The sequence below is a fragment of the Coregonus lavaretus genome (assembly GCF_964263955.1).
Source record: "Coregonus lavaretus genome assembly, contig: HAP1_SCAFFOLD_743, whole genome shotgun sequence".
Taxonomy (NCBI): Eukaryota; Metazoa; Chordata; class Actinopteri; order Salmoniformes; family Salmonidae; genus Coregonus; species Coregonus lavaretus.
In genome coordinates, this window is record NW_028163085.1 from 199,698 (window position 1) to 224,212 (window position 24,515).

General features: G+C 41.4%; 1 protein-coding gene across 1 annotated transcript in view; it reads left to right on the forward strand.

Annotated features, from left to right (window-relative positions):
- Nucleotides 1-24,515, forward strand: part of LOC311118502 (NACHT, LRR and PYD domains-containing protein 3-like) — a 216,042-nt gene extending 191,527 nt beyond the window's left edge. Inside the window, exons 2-7 of the mRNA XM_084193294.1 lie at nucleotides 1,409-1,552; nucleotides 8,030-8,146; nucleotides 13,934-14,050; nucleotides 14,416-14,500; nucleotides 14,620-14,848; nucleotides 22,547-24,515. Coding sequence (XP_084049420.1) covers nucleotides 1,409-1,552; nucleotides 8,030-8,146; nucleotides 13,934-14,050; nucleotides 14,416-14,500; nucleotides 14,620-14,848; nucleotides 22,547-23,967 — 2,113 coding nt within the window. The 3' untranslated portion in view covers nucleotides 23,968-24,515. The remainder of the gene's footprint in view (nucleotides 1-1,408; nucleotides 1,553-8,029; nucleotides 8,147-13,933; nucleotides 14,051-14,415; nucleotides 14,501-14,619; nucleotides 14,849-22,546) is intronic.

The following is a 24,515-nucleotide window of genomic DNA, read 5'->3' on the forward strand; positions in this document are numbered from 1 at the left end:
CACAGCCATGTTGGAAACCCATGGCTTTTCTCCTAAACAGGTTCAACTGGTTTTCTGATTATTCTGACATGGGGTCAATGTCACTAGACTTTAGCAGATGTTAAATTAATCAGTAACAAAAATTACACAAAGTCAGTTGACATTGGGGAGGTGAATAAACTTTTCCCAAGGTTTCTTTCTCAGCACAAAGGAAAATATCGATGATTTGACATGTTCTGTTTTTGAATTCAGGCTGCAAGGTAAGGATCCTACCAGGGATTATTTATGTATGATGTTGGTAGAATGTATAAATTGGAATAGTAGTAAGGATCCTACCAGGGATTATTTATGTATGATGTTGGTAGAATGTATACATTGGGATAGTAGTAAGGATCCTACCAGGGATTATTTATGTATGATGTTGGTAGAATGTATAAATTGGGATAGTAGTAAGGATCCTATCAGGGATTATTTATGTATGATGTTGGTAGAATGTATACATTGGGATAGCAGTAAGGATCCTACCAGGGATTATTTATGTATGATGTTGGTAGAATGTATAAATTGGGATAGTAGTAAGGATCCTACCAGGGATTATTTATGTATGATGTTGGTAGAATGTATACATTGGGATAGCAGTAAGAGGCCGGTGGGTAAATTACTAAGATTCAAGCCTCCTGTCAATTAGGGAGATTTGTTTCTTTATTGTGTGTTTAGTTGTACCTTTACCTTCCTGTAGTTGACCATTTGGAAGGATTCTAAATTGAGGAATGGTCTAAGATCACTCCTAATGTGTTCTCCAACTCATAAAACATTTTAGAAAAAGGCTCAGTGCCGTTATCCTCGCAAGGGAGGTATTGAAAGGGGGGGTCAATTTTGACCCCTACCTTTTTGAGAAAAAAAGTATTACTTGTTAAACAAAATCTCTTTCTCTGAGCAAACGTATTAGTATAAAATAATTTAATGTACCATTGTTTTAAGCATACAATATAGCTCAGTATTTGAATGATTTATTTTATACAGTCATTTTTACTCAACTTTATCAAGGGAGTCAATAATTTGGGACCAAACTGTATACTTCAAAGTTAGAGATATGTTGGAACTGGATCCATCATTATTATTGTATTATTATTAATATTATTAATATTATTATTATGATTATTATGATTATTATGATTATTATGATTATTATTATTATTATTATTATTATTATTATTATTATTATTATTAGCTTCACTACATGGAGAAAAGGTGAGAAATATCAGTCATGACTACATGTTCATGTGATTGCATTAAATCCTGACTGTTCGGACGTATCTGTTAGTAAATGTTTTATTTCTAAGAGATAATGAATAAAATAGAACAATTGACCTTCAATAATTAGTTGTCACTGTGTTAACCACAACCAACATGCTGCATCTCTGTTTAGGGGTCAGTGGTCTAAAATGAGTCTCTCTGGAGAGAGAGAGGAGGGGATCCCTGCCTCTAAAATGAGTCTCTCTGGGGAGAGAGAGGAGGGGGTCCCTGCCTCTAAAATGAGTCTCTCTGGGGGACATGACACCAAAGCTAAGAGGTGAGATGACAATGTTGTTTAAGAATGTATAAAGTTCATTTCTAAAACGTTATATCCACAATTTTTTCACGTTTGTTATTTTGCATCAGAAATGATTGCTTATGGGTACCTTCATGTGTCTGTCAAATACTGTTGTTCTAAGATTTTAATTAATAGATTTTTGTGTATGAATTTTTGTTTTGCAAAACGCTATATAGCTGGAATGAAATGTTTGTATCCTGTATATTTGACTGTGATATGTGGATGTCTCACCAGCACACACACACACACACACACATAGACACACACACACACACACACACACACACACACACACACACACACACACACACACACACACACACACACACACACACACACACACACACACACACACACACACACACATCTTTACCATCATACACACACACATCTATAGAAGTTTTGCATGACAAAATCATTTATCCTACTCTTAGTTATTGTCTAATATGTTGTCATGCAGAATCGTATTGTTTTTACTAATTCTGATCGTTGTTACAAGCGGAATTTTGACAATATTACCGTCAAATTAACACACTCTTCAGTCCTGTTTAAACCAAAAAGGGTTCTATCACCTGCTTAATATATGGAACCACCAAAAGTTCTATATAGAAACCTTTTATAGGGTTCTTTGATCAGAACTGCTGGGGATTTGGAAAGCCATAGTCAGTCAATCAAAAATAGAATAATACTCTTATGAAAAATATTGACCTTTAATTTAGTCTGTGGATACTATGAGACTAGAAAGGTTAAAAATGCATGTAAGACATCACAGCACATTTGATAAAATATGGCAGGTGGAAATCAAAAGAGGATGTTCTACTGAGATAGGTGGGCGGGGCTGAGAGTAGCAGAGGGGTGGGATTAAAAAAGATCAGGTTCGGTAATAGTCATTACTGTAAACACTATAGATGTCTGAGTACTATCTATTCAAAATGTAATGTGTATAATTAATTATTATTATTATTATTATTATTATTATTATTATTATTATTATTATTATTATTATATATATAAAAAAGTAATTACTGTGTATAAAAGTATTGTATGGGGGGTAGAATTGATCTTCGTTATATGCAAACACACTGGTGGCCAGGGAGGCATCTCTTTGTTTGAACGATGGCCCACGTATGCTCCGTCCTTAACCCCTCCAAACAGCAGACCTCACACATACAGTTGAGACCAGCACAGGTTCAAGCTGCAGTGCAGGGCCCCTGGATGGAGAGCATGTTGTGGGGTTAAGGGCCTTGCTCAAGGGCCCAACGAAAGGTGAATGTTTTGAGGACGTGAACACAACAGCCCTCCAGGGGTCAGATCAATTACGCCCCTTCTTTCCAGCGCCTGGCCCGGGATTCAAACTGGACACTTTTCGGCCACAGGTCCAACACCTGCCACAGCTCCAACTCATTTGCCAGACTGAGCAAAACATACAGTGAGGGAAAAAAGTATTTGATCCCCTGCTGATTTTGTAAGTTTGCCCACTGACAAAGACATGATCAGTCTATAAATTTAATGGTAGGTTTATTTGAACAGTGAGAGACAGAATAACAACAAAAATATCCAGAAAAACGCATGTCGAAAATCTTATAAATTGATTTGCATTTTAATGAGGGAAATAAGTATTTGACCCCTCTGCAAAACATGACTTAGTACTTGGTGGCAAAACCCTTGTTGGCAATCACAGAGGTCAGACGTTTCTTGTAGTTGGCCACCAGGTTTGCACACATCTCAGGAGGGATTTTTTCCCACTCCTCTTTGCAGATCTTCTCCGAGTCATTAAGGTTTCGAGCCTGATGTTTGACAACTCGAACCTTCAGCTCCCTCCACAGATTTTCTATGGGATTAAGGTCTGGAGACTGGCTAGGCCACTCCAGGACCATAATGTGCTTCTTCTTGAGCCACTCATTTGTTGCCTTGGCCGTGTGTTTTGGGTCATTGTCATGCTGGAATACCCATCCACGACCCATTATCAATGCCCTGGCTGAGGGAAGGAGGTTCTCACCCAAGATTTGACGGTACATGGCCCCGTCCATCGTCCCTTTGATGCGGTGAAGTTGTCCTGTCCCCTTAGCAGAAAAACACCCCCAAAGCATAATGTTTCCACCTCCATGTTTGACGGTGGGGATGGTGTTCTTGGGGTCATAGGCAGCATTCCTCCTCCTCCAAACACGCCGAGTTGAGTTGATGCCAAAGAGCTCGATTTTGGTCTCATCTGACCACAACACTTTCACCCAGTTCTCCTCTGAATCATTCAGATGTTCATTGGCAAACTTCAGACGGGCCTGTATATGTGCTTTCTTGAGCAGGGGGACCTTGCGGGCGCTGCAGGATTTCAGTCCTTCACGGCGTAGTGTGTTACCTATTGTTTTCTTGGTCACTATGGTCTCAGCTGCCTTGAGATCATTGACAAGATCCTCCCGTGTAGTTCTGGGCTGATTCCTCACCGTTCTCATGATCATTGCAACTCCACGAGGTGAGATCTTGCATGGAGCCCCAGGCCAAGGGAGATTGACAGTTATTTTGTGTTTCTTCCATTTGCGAATAATCGCACCAACTGTCATCACCTTCTCACCAAGCTGCTTGGCGATGGTCTTGTAGCCCATTCCAGCCTTGTGTAGGTCTACAATGTTCTCCCTGACATCCTTGGAGAGCTCTTTGGTCTTGGCCATGGTGGAGAGTTTGGAATCTGATTGATTGATTGCTTCGGTGGACAGGTGTCTTTTATACAGGTAACAAGCTGAGATTAGGAGCACACTCTTAAAGGGAGTGCTCCTAATCTCAGTTTGTTACCTGTATAAAAGACACCTGGGAGCCAGAAATCTTTCTGATTGAGAGGGGGTCAAATACTTATTTCCCTCATTAAAATGCAAATCAATTTATAACATTTTTGACATGCGTTTTTCTGGATTTTTGTTGTTGTTATTCTGTCTCTCACTGTTCAAATAAACCTAGCCTTAAAATTATAGACTGATAGTTTCTTTGTCAGTGGGCTAACGTACAAAATCAGCAGGGGAGCAAATACTTTTTTCCCTCACTGTAGATAGATAGGGTTTTAAAAGTCATGGAATGATTAACTAGGATATTGAATCACCAACACTTATTATTCATAATTATAATACAGAAATCATTGTCAAAAGCTGAAGAGAAACTGTTGCATGTAGATCTATATTATTATGGATTGATCATATAGATATATAGAAACATTATTTTAACTACTCCAAAGCAATTACATGTGGCGCAGGAACCACTGACTCGCTGCATTATTCTATAGTATTATCAAGACACTTAATAACTCTTAACTGGTTAGGACAGCTCATGAGGTGTCCTAAATATCTGCCGACTAGGTGGGACTAGAGGCTTCATGTATAGCTTTAATTTATACCCATAAGAGTAGAAGTCTTTATTCTCAGCACTTATACGACCAATTTTCTACTCTGAGATACTTTGGGCCCAGACCTCAAAATATTGTTATAAAAAACTTTGAATGTTTGTTTTACATATAAAAAATAAATACATGAATATTACTAATGTAAGCCACTGTAAAGACTGGGTTTAGTTTATTGCGTGGCACTGCTCATGTCCGCGTTCTGGAACTGTCCGCGTCCATGTACGGTTTGGCGCGCAGAGTGGGCTGAGGTGATATTGGGGAACAACGACGGAGTTCGTTACAGTGTTGAGACGCCGTAGTTTATTGTTCAATTAGCTTTTTTTGCGTAATGGTCAGTGACAGTATGAGTGTAGCCAGATCCTTTTCACTCGCTATCCTTGTTTCATCTTGTGGTTCACCGGATTCGTCATCATCCTCGAGGGACAGACGGACAACCTGCTAGCTAGCCAAGCTAGTCGGTACAGCTAGCTAAGCTAGCTACTCTACCAGCAGCATCCTAGTTATCCTATCTACCACTACATCATCACCGGCTGCCTGCATTTCTTGTGGACCGATGGAGCTCCCGGGTTGTATCTTCCACCTGTTAAATACCGTGGAGGGCTTCTCCCTCTCTCGTTGACGGATACTGGCTGCCTACCATCCCTCTGTCCGGTTCTCCTCTCTTCACTAGATGGACGGTAACTTTAGTGTTTAACCCCTCTGTGTCCAAGGACTGAACTTTTGAATATTATTTTTGTGGCGCCTCAAGTGACATTTTTTACGTTTATTTCTGATAAAATTAGTTCATTGCATCCGCCATGGAGTCCAGTTTCATAATATTACCTTCTGTCCCTGGTTATGAAGTAATCGTGAAACAACAGGCCTTATGTTTGGGCATTTTTCACCCTACCAGCTCCTATTAGTTCTATTGAGCTCCGTGACACCGACTCGCCTCCAGAACGTTCTATTCCCAGTCCATTGTTCTGCGTCACAATGCCAGCTTCACTATTGTTATCAATGAGACCTGCCTGCGTTAACCCTGTAGGTTTACCTCATGTAACTTATTATTAACACGGTTACGGCTACTTGGTGAGCGCTAACCCTGTAGGTTTACCTCAGGTAACTTATTATTAACAAGGTTACGGCTAGTTGGTGAGCGTTAACCCTGTAGGTTTACCTCAGGTAATATATTATTAACACGGTTACGCCTACTTATGGCTCACAGTTCACCTTGTGGTAACCCATAGCGCTAGTGATGGCTGGCGAAAAGCCATGAAATGTTAAACAGTTTCTGGTCATGGTTAACCATGTTTTCAGAAAAAGGTGTACAACCTAAACAAAACGCATGTCCCTGTCCTCTTTTTCAAGAGGTGGCCGATTTAAACAGCCAGTATACTTTTTTAAATTAAGAAATAACACATTTTCTTTGATTTGTTGTTTCTAAATGGCCTCTGGGTAATTTGATATGCATCGAAATCTTTATTAGTAGGCATCAAATTTGAGTGAATGCTGCACAGGTTCACAGAGTTGCAAACCAAATGGATCTAATGGGGTGATTGTTGTCTAATCGGGTGGTCTAGCTAATGGATTTGTAGATCGGATGCAGTTGCTACCTCAGATTATGAGCCTAGCAAGTGTCATGAATGAGTGATGTAGTAAGCACAGACAGCCACAGGGAGGCGCAAGAGAGCTATAAACCAATACTGTTTTTTGCCATAAAAACCCTAAACCTAACAATCAATCAAATGTATTTATAAAGCCCCTTTTACACAAGCAGATGTCACAAAGTGCTATACAGAAACTCTTACCCTACGTATTACCTATTTCAGCCTTAAGGGTAGGGTAGCCTAGAACACTTTTAGAAACTATTTTAGTAATAATATTATTATGTTAGTAAATACAATTATAGTATTAAATAGCATTTTGATTATTTTGTTAATCAAAACCTGTTTACGCATTTTGCTTTTTTTGTTGTTATTAGTTATTTTATGATATTTATTATTGCAAGGCAGAACGCTTGATAAACAAGACACATTTATTTTATTTTTCAAATGTGGTTTGAACTGGGTGACCTAGTCACCTCTATGTGAAAGTCCAGAAAATGGCGTGGGATAGGTGGGGCAGGTTTGAGACCGATCTAAGGAATTAACAAGAAAAATACACTTTATTCTCAGCTGCCTCACCAATGTCTGTACTTGAATTAATCACTTTTAATTGCTAAATATTTCCAATAGATGGAAGCATAAGACCACGAAGCATCAGTTATAGGCTACAAGCAGCAATATGATTGACATAAAATAGCATGCAACCAAAGACTATATATCCCATGATTTTCTAAAACGGTGACTCATTACTTTAGTTAGCTATATATCTCGTATTAGGCCTGTGATGCTTTTGGAAGAGCAATTAAATAGTGACTATAGCATGTGTTGGGAGTAAATAACCTCGGAATAGATAAGACAAGAGTGCATCTTCCAGCCCGCCAATAAATTACATCATGCAAATGTACCTCAACATTCCCCTCGCTTGCGCTAGAAGGCAGAGTACTCGCTCCCGCTGACGGCACAAGCTTTTTATCGGGGCTGAGTTGGCTACTTGTTCGAGAAGGCGGAGTGCTCGCTGCTGGTTGATGAATCTGACAATGAATGTACTAGGAAAATACATTTTTCTCGACCAGAGGTGACTCAATTAATGTTAATTGATTGGGTCTAATGGTCGTCTTGTGCTGAACTGCACATGTGCAGGTCGTCAAATCAAAGGCACTCCTTCGATATAAAGTTGTTTTTGACTAACATGAAAATGTGTCAGTTTGTTAAACTACTTAAGACAGAATATTTTCTAAATGAACAACTAAGGAAGTCATTTTTATCTCTCATTGACATCTCAAACCCCAAACCCTGGCCTGGTCTGCTTCATATGCATTCCCAGAATACATTTTCTACATCAGCAGTAGAATAGAATAGAATAGAAGCTAATTTACGAACATTTCTGAAAATGGATATATAGCGTTTTAGAATGAAACTCTTGTTATGTTTCCCCATCTGAGCTCAGAGTAGATGAGAGATGTAATGTTTGTCTCTGTTGTGTTGAAGCCCAATCAAGCAGGAGAGACCAGCCTCCCCTGTACCCAGCTGTGTGTCCATGAAGAGTGACTGGTCTATGATTCAACCTCTAAAGTTCAGAGAGGGAGACTTTTCTAGTGAACAAAGGTAAGAAGAACTCATGGGTCATGGTCAGTGAGTTAAACAACACTGTCTCTAGTCATTTCTCCTCTCCCATTTTCCCATTTATTTTTGTTGTTTTCATAATCCATAGGCTAATCCTTTTTTCCATTTTCATAGTCCTGAAACCATATTAAACTAACACAACATTCCCTCCCTGTGTGTGTGTGTGTGTGTGTGTGTGTGTGTGTGCGTGTGTGCGTGTGTGTGTGTGTGTGTGTGTGTGCACTCCCTGGATGAGGAGATGTAATCTCTATCCTGATTGCCTAGTCACTTTTACCCCTACCTACATGTACATATTACCTCAACTACCTGGTACCCTGCACATTGACTCAGTACTGGTACTCCTTGTATATAGTCTAGTTATTACCTCAACTTCCTGGTACCCCTGCACATTGACTCGGTACTCCTTATAGCCTCATTATTATTATTTTATTATGTTACTATTTCCTTTTTTTATTTAGCTAATTTTTGTTACTTTTTAACTAAATTGTTGGGAAAGTGCTCGTAAGTAAGCATTTCACGGTAAAGTGTACCACTGTTGTATTCGGCACATGTGACATACAATTTAATTTCATTTAATTTGAAAGTCATGTGTAAAAACATGTCATCAGGTCGAGCAGTTGTCTCACGCCGAACGGTTGTCTCACGCCGAACTGCGCATGTGCAGGCCGTCAAATCAAAGGCACTCCTTCCATATAAAGTTGTTTTTGACTAACATGAAAACGTGTCAGTTTGTCACTTTCACGAGGTTGAAGTAATAATGTGTTCAACTACTAAAGACAGAACATTTATAAATCATCAACAAATCAATCAATCCAAATGAGATTTGTCACATGCTCCTAATACAACAGGTGTAGACCTTACTGTGAAATGCTTACTTACGAGCCCTTAACCAACAGTGCTGAGTAAAACATTTAGTTCTTCAACATTTTCAAATGTTCGTAGATGACCAGCAGGGTCAAATAATAATCACTGTGGTTATAGAGGGTGCAACACGTCAGCACCTCAGGAGTAAATGTCATTTGGCTTTTCATAGCCGAGCATCCAGAGGTCAAGACAGCAGGTGTGGTAGGGAGAGAGAAGGAGAGGGAGAGAGAGAGAGAGAGGGTCGAAACAGCAGGTTCGGGACAAGGTCGCACGTCCGGTGAACAGGTCAGAGTTCCAGATCCGCAGGCAGACCAGTAGAAACTGGATCAGCAGCATGACAAGGTATCACGTCCGGTGGAGCATGTATCGATACTGATAGGATCGAAAGAAGGGGAGTGCTGCTCTCTGATCAGTTTTCTCCATTAAAATCATTCCTTAACATTATAATTATTTCACAATACTGACAACGGATCAGCTTCTAGAGAGATATTACCACCTACGGCTGCAAATATTGAGGCGGCTTATTCTAAATCACAGATTCGGCACATCATTGTTCACATGTTAGGCTACACATCATGAAATATATTGAGACAGATTACAGACAGTAGCCTACAAGTAGTAAAATAAAACAAAATATATTGAACATTGAATATATTTCAATATGATTGAAATAGGACTATAGCCTACTGTTTATATTGTAACAGATGAAACAGCGCCGGAGAAGATGGCTGCCGTTTTACAGCCCTCTAACCAATTGTACTATTATGTGTGTTTTTCCGCGTTATTTGTAATTTATTTTGTACATAATGTTTCTGCCATCGTCTCTTATAACCGAAAAGAGCTTCTGGATATCAGGACAGCGATTACTCACCTCGTATTGGACGAAGATTTTTTCTTCAACGAGGCGGCCGCGAAGGATATCATACAGACACCCGACAAGGCCCAAATCCCCGTCATTCGCGTGAAGAAGAGACAGAGATATTGTGGACGCAGATCGGGGTGCCTTGTAAGGATCCGACGGCGAGCGAGTAAACTGCCTCTTCCATCAATCCTATTAGCCAACGTTCAATCTTTTGAAAATAAAGTGGACGATTTAAGATTACGGTTATCCTACCAACGGGACATTAAAAACGGTAATATATTATGTTTCACCGAGTCGTGGCTGAACGACGACAATGATAACATTCAGCTAGCAGGCTATACGCTACATCGGCAGGACAGAACGGCTGACTCTGGTAAGACAAGTGGTGGCGGTCTGTGTATATTTGTAAACAACAGCTGGTGCACAAAACCAAATACTAAGGAAGTCTCGAGGTTTTGCTCGCCTGAGGTAGAGTATCTTATGATAAGCTGTAGACCACACTATTTACCAAGAGAGCTTTCATCTATATTTTTCATAGCTGTCTATTTACCACCACAAACCAATGCTGGCATTAAGATTGCACTGAATGAGTTGTACAAGGCCATTAATCAACAGGAAAACGCTCATCCAGATGCAGCGCTCCTAGTGGCCGGGGACTTTAATGCAGGGAAACTTAAATCCGTTCTACCTAATTTCTACCAGCATGTTAAATGTGCAACCAGAGGGAAAAAAACTCTAGACCACCTTTACTCCACACACAGAGACGCATACAAAGCTCTCCCTCGCCCTCCATTTGGCAAATCTGACCATAACTCTATCCTCCTGATTCCTGCTTATAAGCAAAAACTAAAGCAGGAAGCACCAGTGACTTGGTTAATAAAAAAGTGGTCAGATGACGCAGATGCTAAGCTACAGGACTGTTTTGCTAGCACAGACTGGAACATGTTCCGGGATTCTTCAGACAGCATTGAGGAGTACACCACATCAGTCACTGGCTTCATCAATAAGTGCATCGATGATGTCGTCCCCACAGTGACCGTACGTACATACCCCAACCAGAAGCCATGGATTACAGGAAACATCCGCACTGAGCTAAAGGGTAGAGCTGCCGCTTTCAAGGAACGGGACTCTAACCCGGACGCTTATAAGAAATCCCGCTATGACCTCCGACGAACCATCAAACAGGCAATGAGTCAATACAGGTCTAAGATTGAATCGTACTACACTGGCTCTGACGCTCGTCGGATGTGGCAGGGCTTGAAAACTATTACAGACTACAAAGGGAAGCACAGCCGCGAGCTGCCCAGTGACACAAGCCTACCAGACGAGATAAACCACTTCTATGCTCGCTTCGAGGCAAGCAACACTGAAGCATGCATGAGAGCACCAGCTGTTCCGGATGACTATGTGATCACGCTCTCCGTAGCCGATGTGAGTAAGACTTTTAAGCAGGTCAACATTCACAAGGCCGCAGGGCCAGACGGATTACCAGGACGTGTACTCCGAGCATGTGCTGACCAACTGGCAAGTGTCTTCACTGACATTTTCAACATGTCCCTGACTGAGTCTGTAATACCAACATGTTTCAAGCAGACCACCATAGTCTCCGTGCCCAAGGACTCTAAGATAACCTGCCTAAATGACTACCGACCCGTAGCACTGACGTCTGTAGCCATGAAGTGCTTTGAAAGGCTGGTCATGGCTCACATCAACAGCATTATCCCAGAAACCCTAGACCCACTCCAATTTGCATACCGCCCCAACAGATCCACAGATGATGCAATCTCTATTGCACTCCACACTGCCCTTTCCCACCTGGACAAGAGGAACACCTACGTGAGAATGGTATTCATTGACTACAGCTAAGCATTCAACACCATAGTGCCCTCTAAGCTCATCACTAAGCTAAGGATCCTGGGACTAAACACCTCCCTCTGCAACTGGATCCTGGACTTCCTGATGGGCCGCCCCCAGGTGGTAAGGGTAGGTAACAACACATCTGCCACACTGATCCTCAACACGGGGGCCCCTCAGGGGTGCGTGCTCAGTCCCCTCCTGTACTCTCTGTTCACCCATGACTGCATGACCAGGCACGACTCCAACACCATCATTAAGTTTGCCGACGACACAACAGTGGTAGGCCTGATCACCGACAACGATGAGACAGCCTATAGGGAGGAGGTCAGAGATCTGGCCGTGTGGTGCCAGGACAACAACCTCTCCCTCAACGTGACCAAGACAAAGGAGATGATTGTGGACTACAGGAAAAAAAAGAGGACTGAGCACGCCCCCATTATCATCGACGGGGCTGTAGTGGAACAGGTTGAGAGCTTCAAGTTCCTTGGTGTCCACATCACCAACGAACTATCATGGTCCAAATACACCAAGACAGTCGTGAAGAGGGCACGACAAAGCCTATTCCCCCTCAGGAGACTAAAAAGATTTGGCATGGGTCCTCAGATCCTCAAAAAATTCTACAGCTGCACCATCGAGAGCATCCTGACTGGTTGCATCACCGCCTGGTATGGCAACTGCTTGGCCTCCGACCGCAAGACACTACAGAGGGTAGTGCGTACGGCCCCGTACATCACTGGGGCAAAGCTTCCTGCCATCCAGGACCTCTATACCAGGCGGTGTCAGAGGAAGGCCCTCAAAATTGTCAAAGACTCCAGCCACCCTAGTCATAGACTGTTCTCTCTGCTACCGCACGGCAAGCGGTACCGGAGTGCCAAGTCTAGGTCCGAAAGACTTCTCAACAGCTTCTACCCCCAAGCCATAAGACTCCTGAACAGCTAATCATGGCTACCCGGACTATTTGCACTGCCCCCCCACCCCATCCTTTTTACGCTGCTGCTACTCTGTTAAGTATTTATGCATAGTCACTTTAACTCTACCCACATGTACATATTACCTCAACTACCTCAACTAGCCGGTGCCCCCGCACATTGGCTCTGCAACGGTACCCCCCTGTATACATAGCCTCCCTACTGTCACTTTATTTTACTTCTGCTCTTTTTTTTCTCAACACTTTTTTTTTTTTTTTTTTTTTTTGTTTAAAATAAATGCACTGTTGGTTAAGGGCTGTAAGTAAGCATTTCACTGTAATGTCTGCACCTGTTGTATTCGGCGCATGTGACCAATAAAATTTGATTTGATTTGATTTGATTTGATTAATGCAGTCATCTCGGTTTTCATTTGAAGCATCATTTGTGTACTTCCCTTGTTTGAATCAATTGCAAAGACATTGGCAACTTTGTATTTGTAGTCAACTTTGTTCTGAATTTATCGGCATAACAGAGAGACGGATAAACCATGTGATTCTATGTTTAGTGGAGATCTTCTGTGTATAAAGTGACGCGGGAGGGCAAAAAAGCATCTAACGACGCACTTGGCTGTTCTACAAGTGGTCTGAGGCAGGTGTTAGAATATGAGCGTTTTCAAGTGCAACGTTAATAACGATGGTTTTGGGAAACAGCTCAGAGATTTAACAATGCTCCTACGAAGGTTCTAACGATTAACTTGGCCTTATAATGCTTTTGGAAAACCGGACCCTGGATAAAAACATCTGCTAAATGACTAAAATATCAAATATAAATGTTTTACATACATATCTCATATTACTGTATTGAAATATTATTTTACAATATTTAAATATTGATGTCACAAGTGTATCATTTGTACAGTTCTTTATTAAAAATGTAGTTATTTGTTACATTTAACTGTGTAAAACCTAGCAGTACTACTTATTTCTCTGAGAGTTAATTAGATTTATAGCATTTTGCAAAAAAAACATTTGTCTCTCTGAAATGAGGCCATTAAGTGATTGATTTTAATCAAACACATGCCTGTCATTGAACAACACCATGCCATGATTAGCTAGTGAAAAAACACAACCATTTATTTGATCATTTCTTTAAACAATAGAAGCTAATTTACGAACATTTCTGAAAATGGATATATAGCGTTTTGGAATGAAACTCTTGTTTCCCCATCTGAGCTCAGAGTAAATAAGAGACGTAATGTTTGTCACTGTTGTGTTGAAGCCCAATCAAGCAGGAGAGACCAGCCTCCCCTGTACCCAGCTGTGTGTCCATGAAGAGTGACTGGTCTATGGATCAACCTATAGAGTTCAGAGAGGGAGACTTTTCTACTGAACAAAGGTAAGAAGAACTCATGGGTCATGGTCAGTGAGTTAAACAACACTGTCTCCAGTCATTTCTCCTCTCCCATTTTCCCATTTCTGTTTGTTGTTTTCATAATCCATAGGCTAATCCTTTTTTCCATGTTCATAGTCCTGAAACAATATTAAACTAACACAACATTCCCTCCCTGTGTGTGTGTGTGTGTGTGTGTGTGTGTGTGTGTGTGTGTGTGTGTGTGTGTGTGTGTGTGTGTGTGTGTGTGTGTGTGTGTGTGTGTGTGTGTGTGTGTGTGTGTGTGTGTGTGTGTGTGTGTGTGTGTGTGTGTGTGTGTGTGTGAGTGTACTCCCTGGATGAGGAAATGTAATCTGATGTTTTGTCCACAGAAACCAACAGGAGAGATCAGAGTCAGAGATTCTCAGTGGTCAGTCTTCCCAGAGTCATCAAACAGACCTGGCCTCCATATTCAGTGTATGTGGTCCTGTTATGTACATTTGTTTTTGTTTACCTCAAGTAAAGTTGATCTGTCAATCATTCATTAATGTGTTAATTTAGTCTCTTCCTTAACTTATTTACTTGATTTATTTCAGTTGCTTGAAGAGAATATAATGACATTTGTGAAGAACGAGCTGAAGATGTTCAAGAGGATTCTTAGTCCAGAACTCCCAGAAGGCTTTGAGAGTCAGAAGCAGGATAAGGAAGTGGTGGATGCTGAAGATGAGAAGCAGGAGAGCAGTGCCAGAGAGGGGGCTCTGAAGATCACTCTGCACGTCCTGAGGAAAATGAACCAGAAGGAGCTTGCTGACACACTGGAGAAAAGTAAGAGCTGTCTGCCTCATGTTGAATGCTGTTTTAGAACATTTAAAAGCTGTAGCTAAAGTACAGCTAAAGTAGCTGTGTAATTCAGTGATATTGTAGCAGCCTTAACACAACACCTAGTGATCTCATCAAGTAGCAGCAGGGATGTGTTGTGTTGATTAATTGAGAGAGAGAGAGAGAGAGAGAGAGAGAGAGAGAGAGAGAGTTGAGTTTTGAGTTTTTATAAAACCTTTATTTTATACTCAAGTGTTAACATAAATATTGGCACACTGCCTTTTCAGAAATGAAAAAAAAATGTAATTCCTAAATAAAATAAAATAAAATAAAAATACAAAAGAACATATACATTCAACTCATTTCATCAACAAAAAATAGTTTCCCCTCCTCCACAAAACAAACCGCTCTTTCGTAAGCCCACTTCTCCTCAAACAATGGGAGATATTTTACAGCTGAGAAGAACTCAAAATCCACTTTTATTATTGCTTTCACTAATCCTTTAAAAACACATCTTACATCCTGCCCATATCCCGTTTCTATCTTATGTTTCCTACTCAGAAAAATGGACATCTTAGCTTGTCCCAAAATAACATTTAACAGTTGACATTTTCTTTTCTGATGCTTACTATATTGAAACCACAAAATAAAAACAGTGTTATTGAAAATCTCCCCTACAGCTTTAAACAAAGACTCCAGCATTTCCAAGAGAGGTTTTATCCTCTCACACTCCATAAAACAATGAAAAATTGTTTCTCTTATATTACAAAAAGGGCATCCATCTCCAACATCTGAGTTAATAACAGATACAAAAGCATTAACTGCAATGATGCCATGCAAAACACTCCATTGCATATCCCCAGTACCCTTTTGTAACGGTGGCTTGTACAGTGCTCTCCATGCTGGCTTTACCTTGTCATCAATGCCCAATTTTACCCTCCATGGAGTGTCTTTTCTATTTTTCAATTTATCTTTATTCAAAACCTTGACACACCCCCTGTATAAGTCTTTCCCATTCACCTCATCCAAACCCACCTCTTCCAACCCTCTCAAATCCAGTAATAGCGCCTTTCTTTCTGACTCTGGGATATTGGGTGTAATCCCTAGTCTTGGAAATGAGACGTTTTCATCTTGTACATTCTTCTTGTGACTATTCAGCATACCCCACTCTTCTGCTGACAGAGCCTTCCTGCAGCTTCCCAGCAGTTGTCCGACAATCCTTTCCGACCTCACCCCCAAATGTTCAGCCACCCTTCTTCCATCCATTAAGGCGGTCCCAGCCATGGCCATTAACTGTTTTAAGGTGATGATTTTGCCCTTCACCAGAATCTTGGAGAAATATGGAACAGCTGCAGTTGTACAATCCAGTCTTGCCCCATACACCAGAGGTTCCTCCAACAGCCAATGCGCTGACTCCGCTGACGTTCGTCTGGACACCTTCATAATGCTCCACACCCTCAGAAGGCCTCTGTAAAACGGAGGTACTCCCTCCCTAGAAATATGGCTACTATCAACCAAAAATAACGCTTTCTTTAAACCTAATCCCCCAACCTGCTGTAATACAAGACCTGCCACCCCTCTCCAAACCACATTTTCCGGTCCATAAAGCAACCTTTGAATAAACTGAAACCGGAAAGCAGCAGCCCTACTAACAAGATGTACAAGACCTTGTCCCCCCTCCTCTTTTAACAAATACAAAACACTTTGTGGAACCCAGTGATATTTATCCCCCAAAAAATCCACAATAATTGCCTGTATCTTAGCCAGAAGGCCAGATGGTGGCTCTAAAACTGACAACCGATGCCACAGTGCGAGGCAATCACATTGTTAACTATAATAGTGTGCCCCCTATATGACATACGCGATAACAACCAACGCCATCTCCTCATCCTCCCTTCCACCATTTCAACCACCCCAATCCAATTTTTTTCCATTGTCCCCTCATCTCCTAGGTACACTCCAAGATACTTAAAACCTCCCTTACACCATTCCAGCCCCCCTGGCAAAGCCATGATCCCTCCATACCATTCTCCAATCTGTAAAGCACAACTTTTTTCCAAATTTACCTTTGCAGAGGATATTCTCCTAAAACGGTCAACCATTAGACTCAAACTATCCACCTCCGCTTGATTTTTCACTAAAACAACTACATCATCAGCATAGGCTGAGAGACGAATAGGAGGAATATCCTCTGAAAGGTACACCCCTTCAATGCGACGTCTAATGCTATTTAGTAGTGGCTCTATAGCAATGGCATATAACATTCCCGACAAAGAACATCCCTGCCTAATACCTCTACACACTTTAAAAGGAGCACTCAAACCACCGTTAACTTTCAATACACTTTCAATGTCACCATATATCACCTTTATCATGGCAATAAAACCAGAGCTGAACCCAAACGCCTCAAAAGTGTGCCATAAGTATTGATGTTCAACTCGGTCAAATGCCTTTTCCTGATCAATTGAAATTAGACCAGCATCCAACCCAATAGCCCTAGAGACGTCCAAAAAATCACGAATCAGAGAAATGTTATCCCCTATCTGCCTGCAAGGAACACAGTAGGACTGGTCCGTATGTATGATTTGCCCGATCACCTCCCTCAGCCTGTTGGACAAAGCCTTGGACAGGATCTTATAATCAGTGCACAATAGAGCCACCGGCCTCCAGATCTTCACCTCCCTAGGGTCACCCTTTTTGGGCAGTAGGGTGAGGACAACCCTTCTGCAGCTTATTGGTAGTAACCCTCCGGTTAAACTATCATTAACTACTGCTAGCCAATCCTCTCCCAACATAGCCCAAAAAGACTTAAAAAAGTCAACGGGAAGCCCATCAATGCCTGGTGCCCTTCCATTTTCCATGCCTTTTAATGCAGTGTATAGCTCCTGCAAAGACAATGGTTGCTCTAGCTCAATCTGAGCTTCTGCAGGCACCTGTGGGAGCCCATCAAGGAACTGCTGTGTCACTGTTTTATCATCTTTGTACTCACACTTGAAGAGCTCAGCATAGAACTCTACTGCCCTCTTTCTAATTTCACTAGGGCTAGTGAGCTCCTGTCCAACAGCTGATTTGAGACAATGAATAATTTTTCTTTGTCCATTCTTTTTCTCTAAACCAAAGAACAATTTGGATGAGGCATCCATTTCAGAGATTCCCTGAAACTTAATTCTCACCAATGCCCCCTGTGCTCTGATACCCAGCAGGTCTGCCAATGTAGCTTTTTTCCTCTTGAGGGCCTGAGTATGGCCTCGATCTCCTGTGGTCTCAACCAACGTCATGAGTTCCACTATTTCAGTCTCTAGGGCTTTCATTGATTTGGTGATATCCTTGGTGACATTCCTCGTGTATTGATTACATAATTGTTGAATCTGGATTTTCCCTATATCCCACCACTGTTGAAGGGATACAAAACTGGCCTTTTGAGACCTCCACCTCTCCCAGAAAAAACTAAAACATTTCCTGAAGTGAGCATCACTCAATAAAGTTATATTAAAATGCCAATATGCGCTTTTGGGTTTTACATCGTTAATGAACACCACCTCTGTTATTAAACAATGATCAGAAAATCCCACTGGGGTTATCACACTTGATTTACAGACCTGAGATTGATGCTCAAAACAATAAAACCTATCTAACCTGGCCATAGAGATGGTGTTCTCTCTCACATGCGCCCAGGTGTACTGTCTCGTGCCTCCATGTTGACTCCGCCAAATATCACACAGTTCATGTGTTACAATGAGGCGTTTTAAAAAAGTCCTTGAGGCTATATGAGGTTCTTTGTGATTTCTATCTAAATCACTGACTGTGCAGTTAAAATCCCCAGCAATAAATAAATAATCTTCAATATTACATTTCTCAATGGTATTTGATAATGTCTCTAAAAAACATACCCTCTCAAATGCCACCACTGGGGCATATACATTTATCAGACACATAGTGATGTTTTCATACCTTGCTCTAACTTTTAATAACCTCCCCTCAACTACCTCTTCAACCTCATATGACAAAGGCAAAAACCCTTTTGAGAACAAGATGGCCACACCCCCACTTTTTGAGTTTTTATGACTACACACCACTGTCCCCCCCCCCCCCCCCCCCCACTCCTGTTGCCACATAACTTAATTTTCCAAATTACTATGCGTTTCTTGTAGAAAATGTATGTCACTTCCCTTTCCCCTAATTAACTCATACACTATGGCTCTTTTTTTAACGTCTCTTGCCCCATTTACGTTTAAAGAAGAAATCTTAAAACTGCTCATGGATGAAAAAAAAATACAGAGGAAGACACAGAAACCACATCTCTTTACAGAATTAAGGCTGCGACTGAACTCTTTCATTTTCTTTAGAATTTACATCACTTAACACTCTCGTGACCACTTTCTTGAGTCTAACAATTTCAGGGCTTGTCAAACCTCCCCCTGTTATTTTTGACATCAGAAACTTTGCTGATTCAATAAACAATTCACTTTCAGGGAAAAAATCTGTTACATTATAATCCTGCATATATTTCTTCCCTTTTGTCAACTTCAGATATTGACGTACTTTCTCAATCCCATACATCCCTTCCACCCCATTTATCTCACTATTTTGTTGTGACGCATCAGATGACTCACTCTCGCTATCCTCCCCAGAAGAAAACTCCACCATCTCTACAACCTGTTTATCTTCAACTGATTTATCAATCTCTACCTTTCTCTTGGAATTAGACCCTTCACCACCCCTTACATTCTTCCTCTTACTCCTCGGTACTTTGAAAACAGCTGCTTCCTTTTCCATTATTTCAATCTCCTCCTGACCTCCACTTTCATTTTCCAGCACCACCTCAGCAACGGCAGTCGCAATCTCACCGACTTTTTCCCCTCCTTCTTTGTTCTGATCTACCACCATTGCCCCCGTATCCACACTGCCTTCCTCTCCTACTTTTCCTACCACATCTGCCCACCTCCTCCCTTCCCCAGCACCCGCACCCTTAGCATGTTCATCCCTTCGCGGTGGTGCATTAGCTGCACCAGCACTAGAGCTGCTACCAGAATCTGCGCGCTCATTCTCGGGACAATTACGCACCAAATGCCCCTCTCTTCCACAGCCAAAGCATTTCATTGATTCAGTAGAAGCGTAGAAGACATAATCAAATCCATCAATCTTAAAACTGAATGCTAAATTCAGTTCATCAATGTCCTTTTTAAAAATCATATGCACTTGTCTCCTATGAGACACGACATGTTTCAGCAACGGAGATTTGCATCCAAAAAGAACCTTCTTTATTGTTGATACAATTTGACCATGACGAGATAACTCTCGCTCCAACACTTCATCTCTAACAAATGGTGGCACGTTAGAAAGTATAACTTTCTTCGCCGGATTCATAAGCGGAAATACCGGCGTCTGCGTCTCCCGCAACACAACACCACTCTCAACTATCTTATTCACCTTTTCAATGGAATCTAAAAATATCACTACAGCGCTATTCATCCTTGAGGCTGATTTGATGCTATCATACCCAATAATAGCACCCACTGCCAAGCTACATTCTTCCACTGAACACCCGGCCGCAGCAGGAATCTTAACTCCATGTCGCCGACTAAGTTTTTCAAACTCCAAACTTCCGCGAGTGGCCATTGCAACCAGCCTCACCCGCTGGTTGTGCCCTCGAGAAAAACAACCTCAACAATCCGACCACCCCTATACGTGCTTAGTGATAGTTAGACAAGATAACCTTAAAACAACTAAACTAATCAATATAAACATACAGTGCCCTCCACTATTATTGGCACCCCTGTTTAAGATGTGGTCGAGGACTTCCAAAAATTCTCTTTTTTTTTTAAACAACATAGAACCCAAATGCAAAAAAAGAGAAAAATCCAACCTTTTATTTAAGTACATTACTTTGGTGGTAAAAAAAAAAAATCACACATTTAGAAAAAGAAAAACTTGAAATCATGTGTCCCACAATTATTGGCACCCCTAACAATTCAGCTGAAATTTTTAATTGATTTTTTTAAAAATATATTTTTCTGTAGTTGCTAAAGTTGGTCAGGGTATCTAGGAACTTTTAATATGTAATTCATGACTTCCTGTTTCCCTGGGGTATAAATATGACGTGACACAGAGGCCTAATTCTCTTACCCATTTGTCAACATGGCAAAGACAAGAGAACACACCATTCAAGTAAGGCAGATTTGTGTCGACCTTCATAAGTCAGGCAATGGCTACAAGAAAATAGCCACTCGCCTTAACTTGCCCGTATCTACAGTCAGAGGAATCATTAAGAAGTTTAAAACAACTGGAACAGTGACAAACAAGGCTGGAAGAGGCCCCAAGTTTATCTTGCCACAACGCACAGTGAGGAGGATGGTAAGAGAAGTAAAAAAAAGTCCTAAGCTCACTGTCACAGAATTGCATCAAAGAGTGGTATCTTGGGGTCACAAAGTCTCCAAAACAACCATCAGACACTCTCTACATGCCAACAAGCTGTTTGGGAGGCATGCAAGGAAAAAGCCTTTTCTCACTAACACTCACAAACGTAAACGTCTGGAGTTTGCTAAGCGGCACTGGGACTTCAACTGGGATCGTGTGCTTTGGTCAGATGAGACTAAGATTGAGCTTTTTGGCAACAAACACTCTAAGTGGGTCTGGCGTAAAACAAAAGATGAGTATGCCGAAAAGCACCTCATGCCCACCGTGAAGTATGGTGGAGGATCTGTGATGCTGTGGGCCTGTTTCTCTTCCAAAGGCCCTGGGAACCTTGTTAGGGTGCATGGCATTTTGAACGCTTTGAACTACCAGGACATTTTAAATAAAAACCTGATGGCCTCTGCCAGAAAGCTAAAGATGGGTCGTCATTGGGTCTTTCAGCAGGATAATGATCCAAAACATGTGGCAAAATCTACACAAAAATGGTTCAGCAGTCACAAACTCAAGGTCCTCCCATGGCCATCTCAGTCCCCAGACCTCAACCCAATCGAAAACCTGTGGGGCGAGCTAAAGAGGAGAGTGCATAAGAGAGGACCCAGGACACTGGATGATCTAGAAAGATTGTGCAAAGAAGAATGGTCAAAGATCCCTCTCTCTGTGTTCTCCAATCTTGTGAAATGTTATAAGAGGAGATGAAGTGCTGTCTTGTTGGCAAAAGGGGGTTGTACAAAGTATTAACATCAGGGGTGCCAATAATTGTGGGACACATGATTTCAAGTTTTTCTTTTTTCTAAATGTGTGATTTTTTTTTTTACACCAAAGTAATGTACTTAAATAAAAGGTTGGATTTTCAATTTTTTTGCATTTGGGTTCTATGTTGTTTTAAAAAAAATGAGAGTTTTTGGAAGTCCTCGACCACATCTTAAACAGGGGTGCCAATAATAGTGGAGGGCACTGTATACACACCAAAACCCAATAGAGTGAAAAAAATTCCAGTCGCTCTCACACTCACTCCTGCTTCACGACTCACTCCCAGCATGCACGCCAACGAGAGAGAGTGAGAGAGAGAGAGAGAGAGAGAGAGAGAGAGAGAGAGAGAGAGAGAGAGAGAGAGAGAGAGAGAGAGAGAGAGAGAGAGAGAGAGAGAGAGAGAGAGAGAGAGAGAGAGAGAGAGAGAGAGACAATAATAATATAATCAGTCACACCAGTCTGTAAAAATTTTATAACAGTCCTAGAATACTGTAGGCATTAAAACAGACGTAATATGAATATCCTCTGTGTTATTTCTAGATTCAGATGAGCTTGCTGTGATTTGCCAACGTGAACTCAAATCTAATCTAAAGAAGAAGTTTCAATGTGTATTTGAGGGGATCGCTAAACAAGGAAATCCAACACTTCTCAATAAGATCTACACAGAGCTCTACATCACAGAAGGTGGAAAAGGAGAGGTCAATAATGAACATGAGCTGAGACAGATTGAGACAACAACCAGGAAACAAGCAAGACCAGAGACAGTAATCAAATGTAACGACATCTTCAAACCCTTAACTGGACAAGACAAACTTATCAGAACTGTGCTTACAAAGGGAGTCGCTGGCATTGGAAAAACAGTCTCTGTGCAGAAGTTCATTTTGGACTGGGCTGAAGGGAAAGCAAATCAGGATGTCCAATTTGTATTTTCATTCCCTTTTCGGGAGCTGAATTTGATGAAAAAGGAAAAACACACTTTCATTGAACTTCTCAATCACTTCTCAATGGAAACCAAAGAATCAAGAATCTCCAACTACGACAAGTACAAAGTTCTGTTCATCTTTGATGGTCTGGATGAGTGCCGACTGCCCCTAGACTTCCAGAAGAACAAGATATGTTGTGACGTCACAAAGTCAACCTCAGTGGATGTTCTGCTGACAAATCTCATCAAGGGAAATCTGCTTCCCTCTGCTCTCCTCTGGATAACTACCCGACCTGCAGCAGCCAATAAGATACCTTCAGGGTGTGTTGACCAGGTGACAGAGGTACGAGGGTTCAATGACCCACAGAAGGAGGAGTACTTCAGGAAGAGATTCAGTGATGAGGACCTGGCCAGCAGAATCATCTCACACATAAAGACATCAAGGAGCCTCCACATCATGTGCCATATTCCAGTATTCTGTTGGATTTCTGCAATAGTCCTTGAACACATGCTGAAACATAAGATAGAAGAGATGCCCAAGACTCTGACTGAGATGTACTCACACCTTGTGGTGTTTCATACCAAACAGAAGAATGAAAAGTATCTTGGGAAAGAAGAGACAGGTCCACACTGGAATGAAGAGATCATTCTGTCACTGGGAAAACTGGCTTTTCAACAGCTTGTGAATGGCAATCTGATTTTCTATGAAGAAGATCTGAAAGAGGCTAACATTGATGTCAATGAAGCCTCAGTGTACTCAGGATTGTGCACACAGTTCTTTAAGGAGGAATGTGGGCTGTACCAGGACAAGGTGTACTGCTTCGTGCATCTGAGCCTTCAGGAGTTTCTGGCTGCTGTATATGTGTTCCTCTCATTCATCAACAACAATGAGAATCTAATGGCGGAACAGCAATCAACGTCCAGGAACTTTCTAATGGACAACCTGCAAACAAAGTCCAGTAACTTTTCTTCGCTGTTCAGACACAAGCCTGAAGTTACTGTCTACAAGAGTGCTGTGGATAAAGCCTTACGAAGTTAGAAAGGAAACCTGGACCTTTTCCTCCGCTTCCTTCTGGGCCTCTCACTGGAGTCCAATCAGAAGCACTTACGAGGTCTACTGACAAAGACAAGAAGCAGCTCACAGAGCCATGAAGAAACAGTCAAGTACATCAAGGAGAAGATCAGGAAGAATCCCTCTCCAGAGAGGTGCATCAATCTGTTCCACTGTCTGAATGAACTGAATGACCATTCTCTAGTGGAGGAGATCCAAAGCTACCTGAGATCAGGAAGTCTGTCAAAAGCCAAACTGTCACCTGCACAGTGGTCAGCTCTGGTCTTTGTGTTGTTGACTTCAGAAAAGGAGCTGGATGTGTTTGACCTGAAGAAATACTCCAGATCAGAGGAAGGTCTTCTGAGGCTGCTGCCAGTGGTCAAAGCCTCCAGAGCTGCTCTGTGAGTACATACAATGACATTTAAGTACTAATCATCAGGAAGAAATATTCAGTTTAGAGAAATATATGTATTATTGAAAAACATATTGAATCAATGCATTGATGTTCACATTAGTATAACAATATGACCATACAA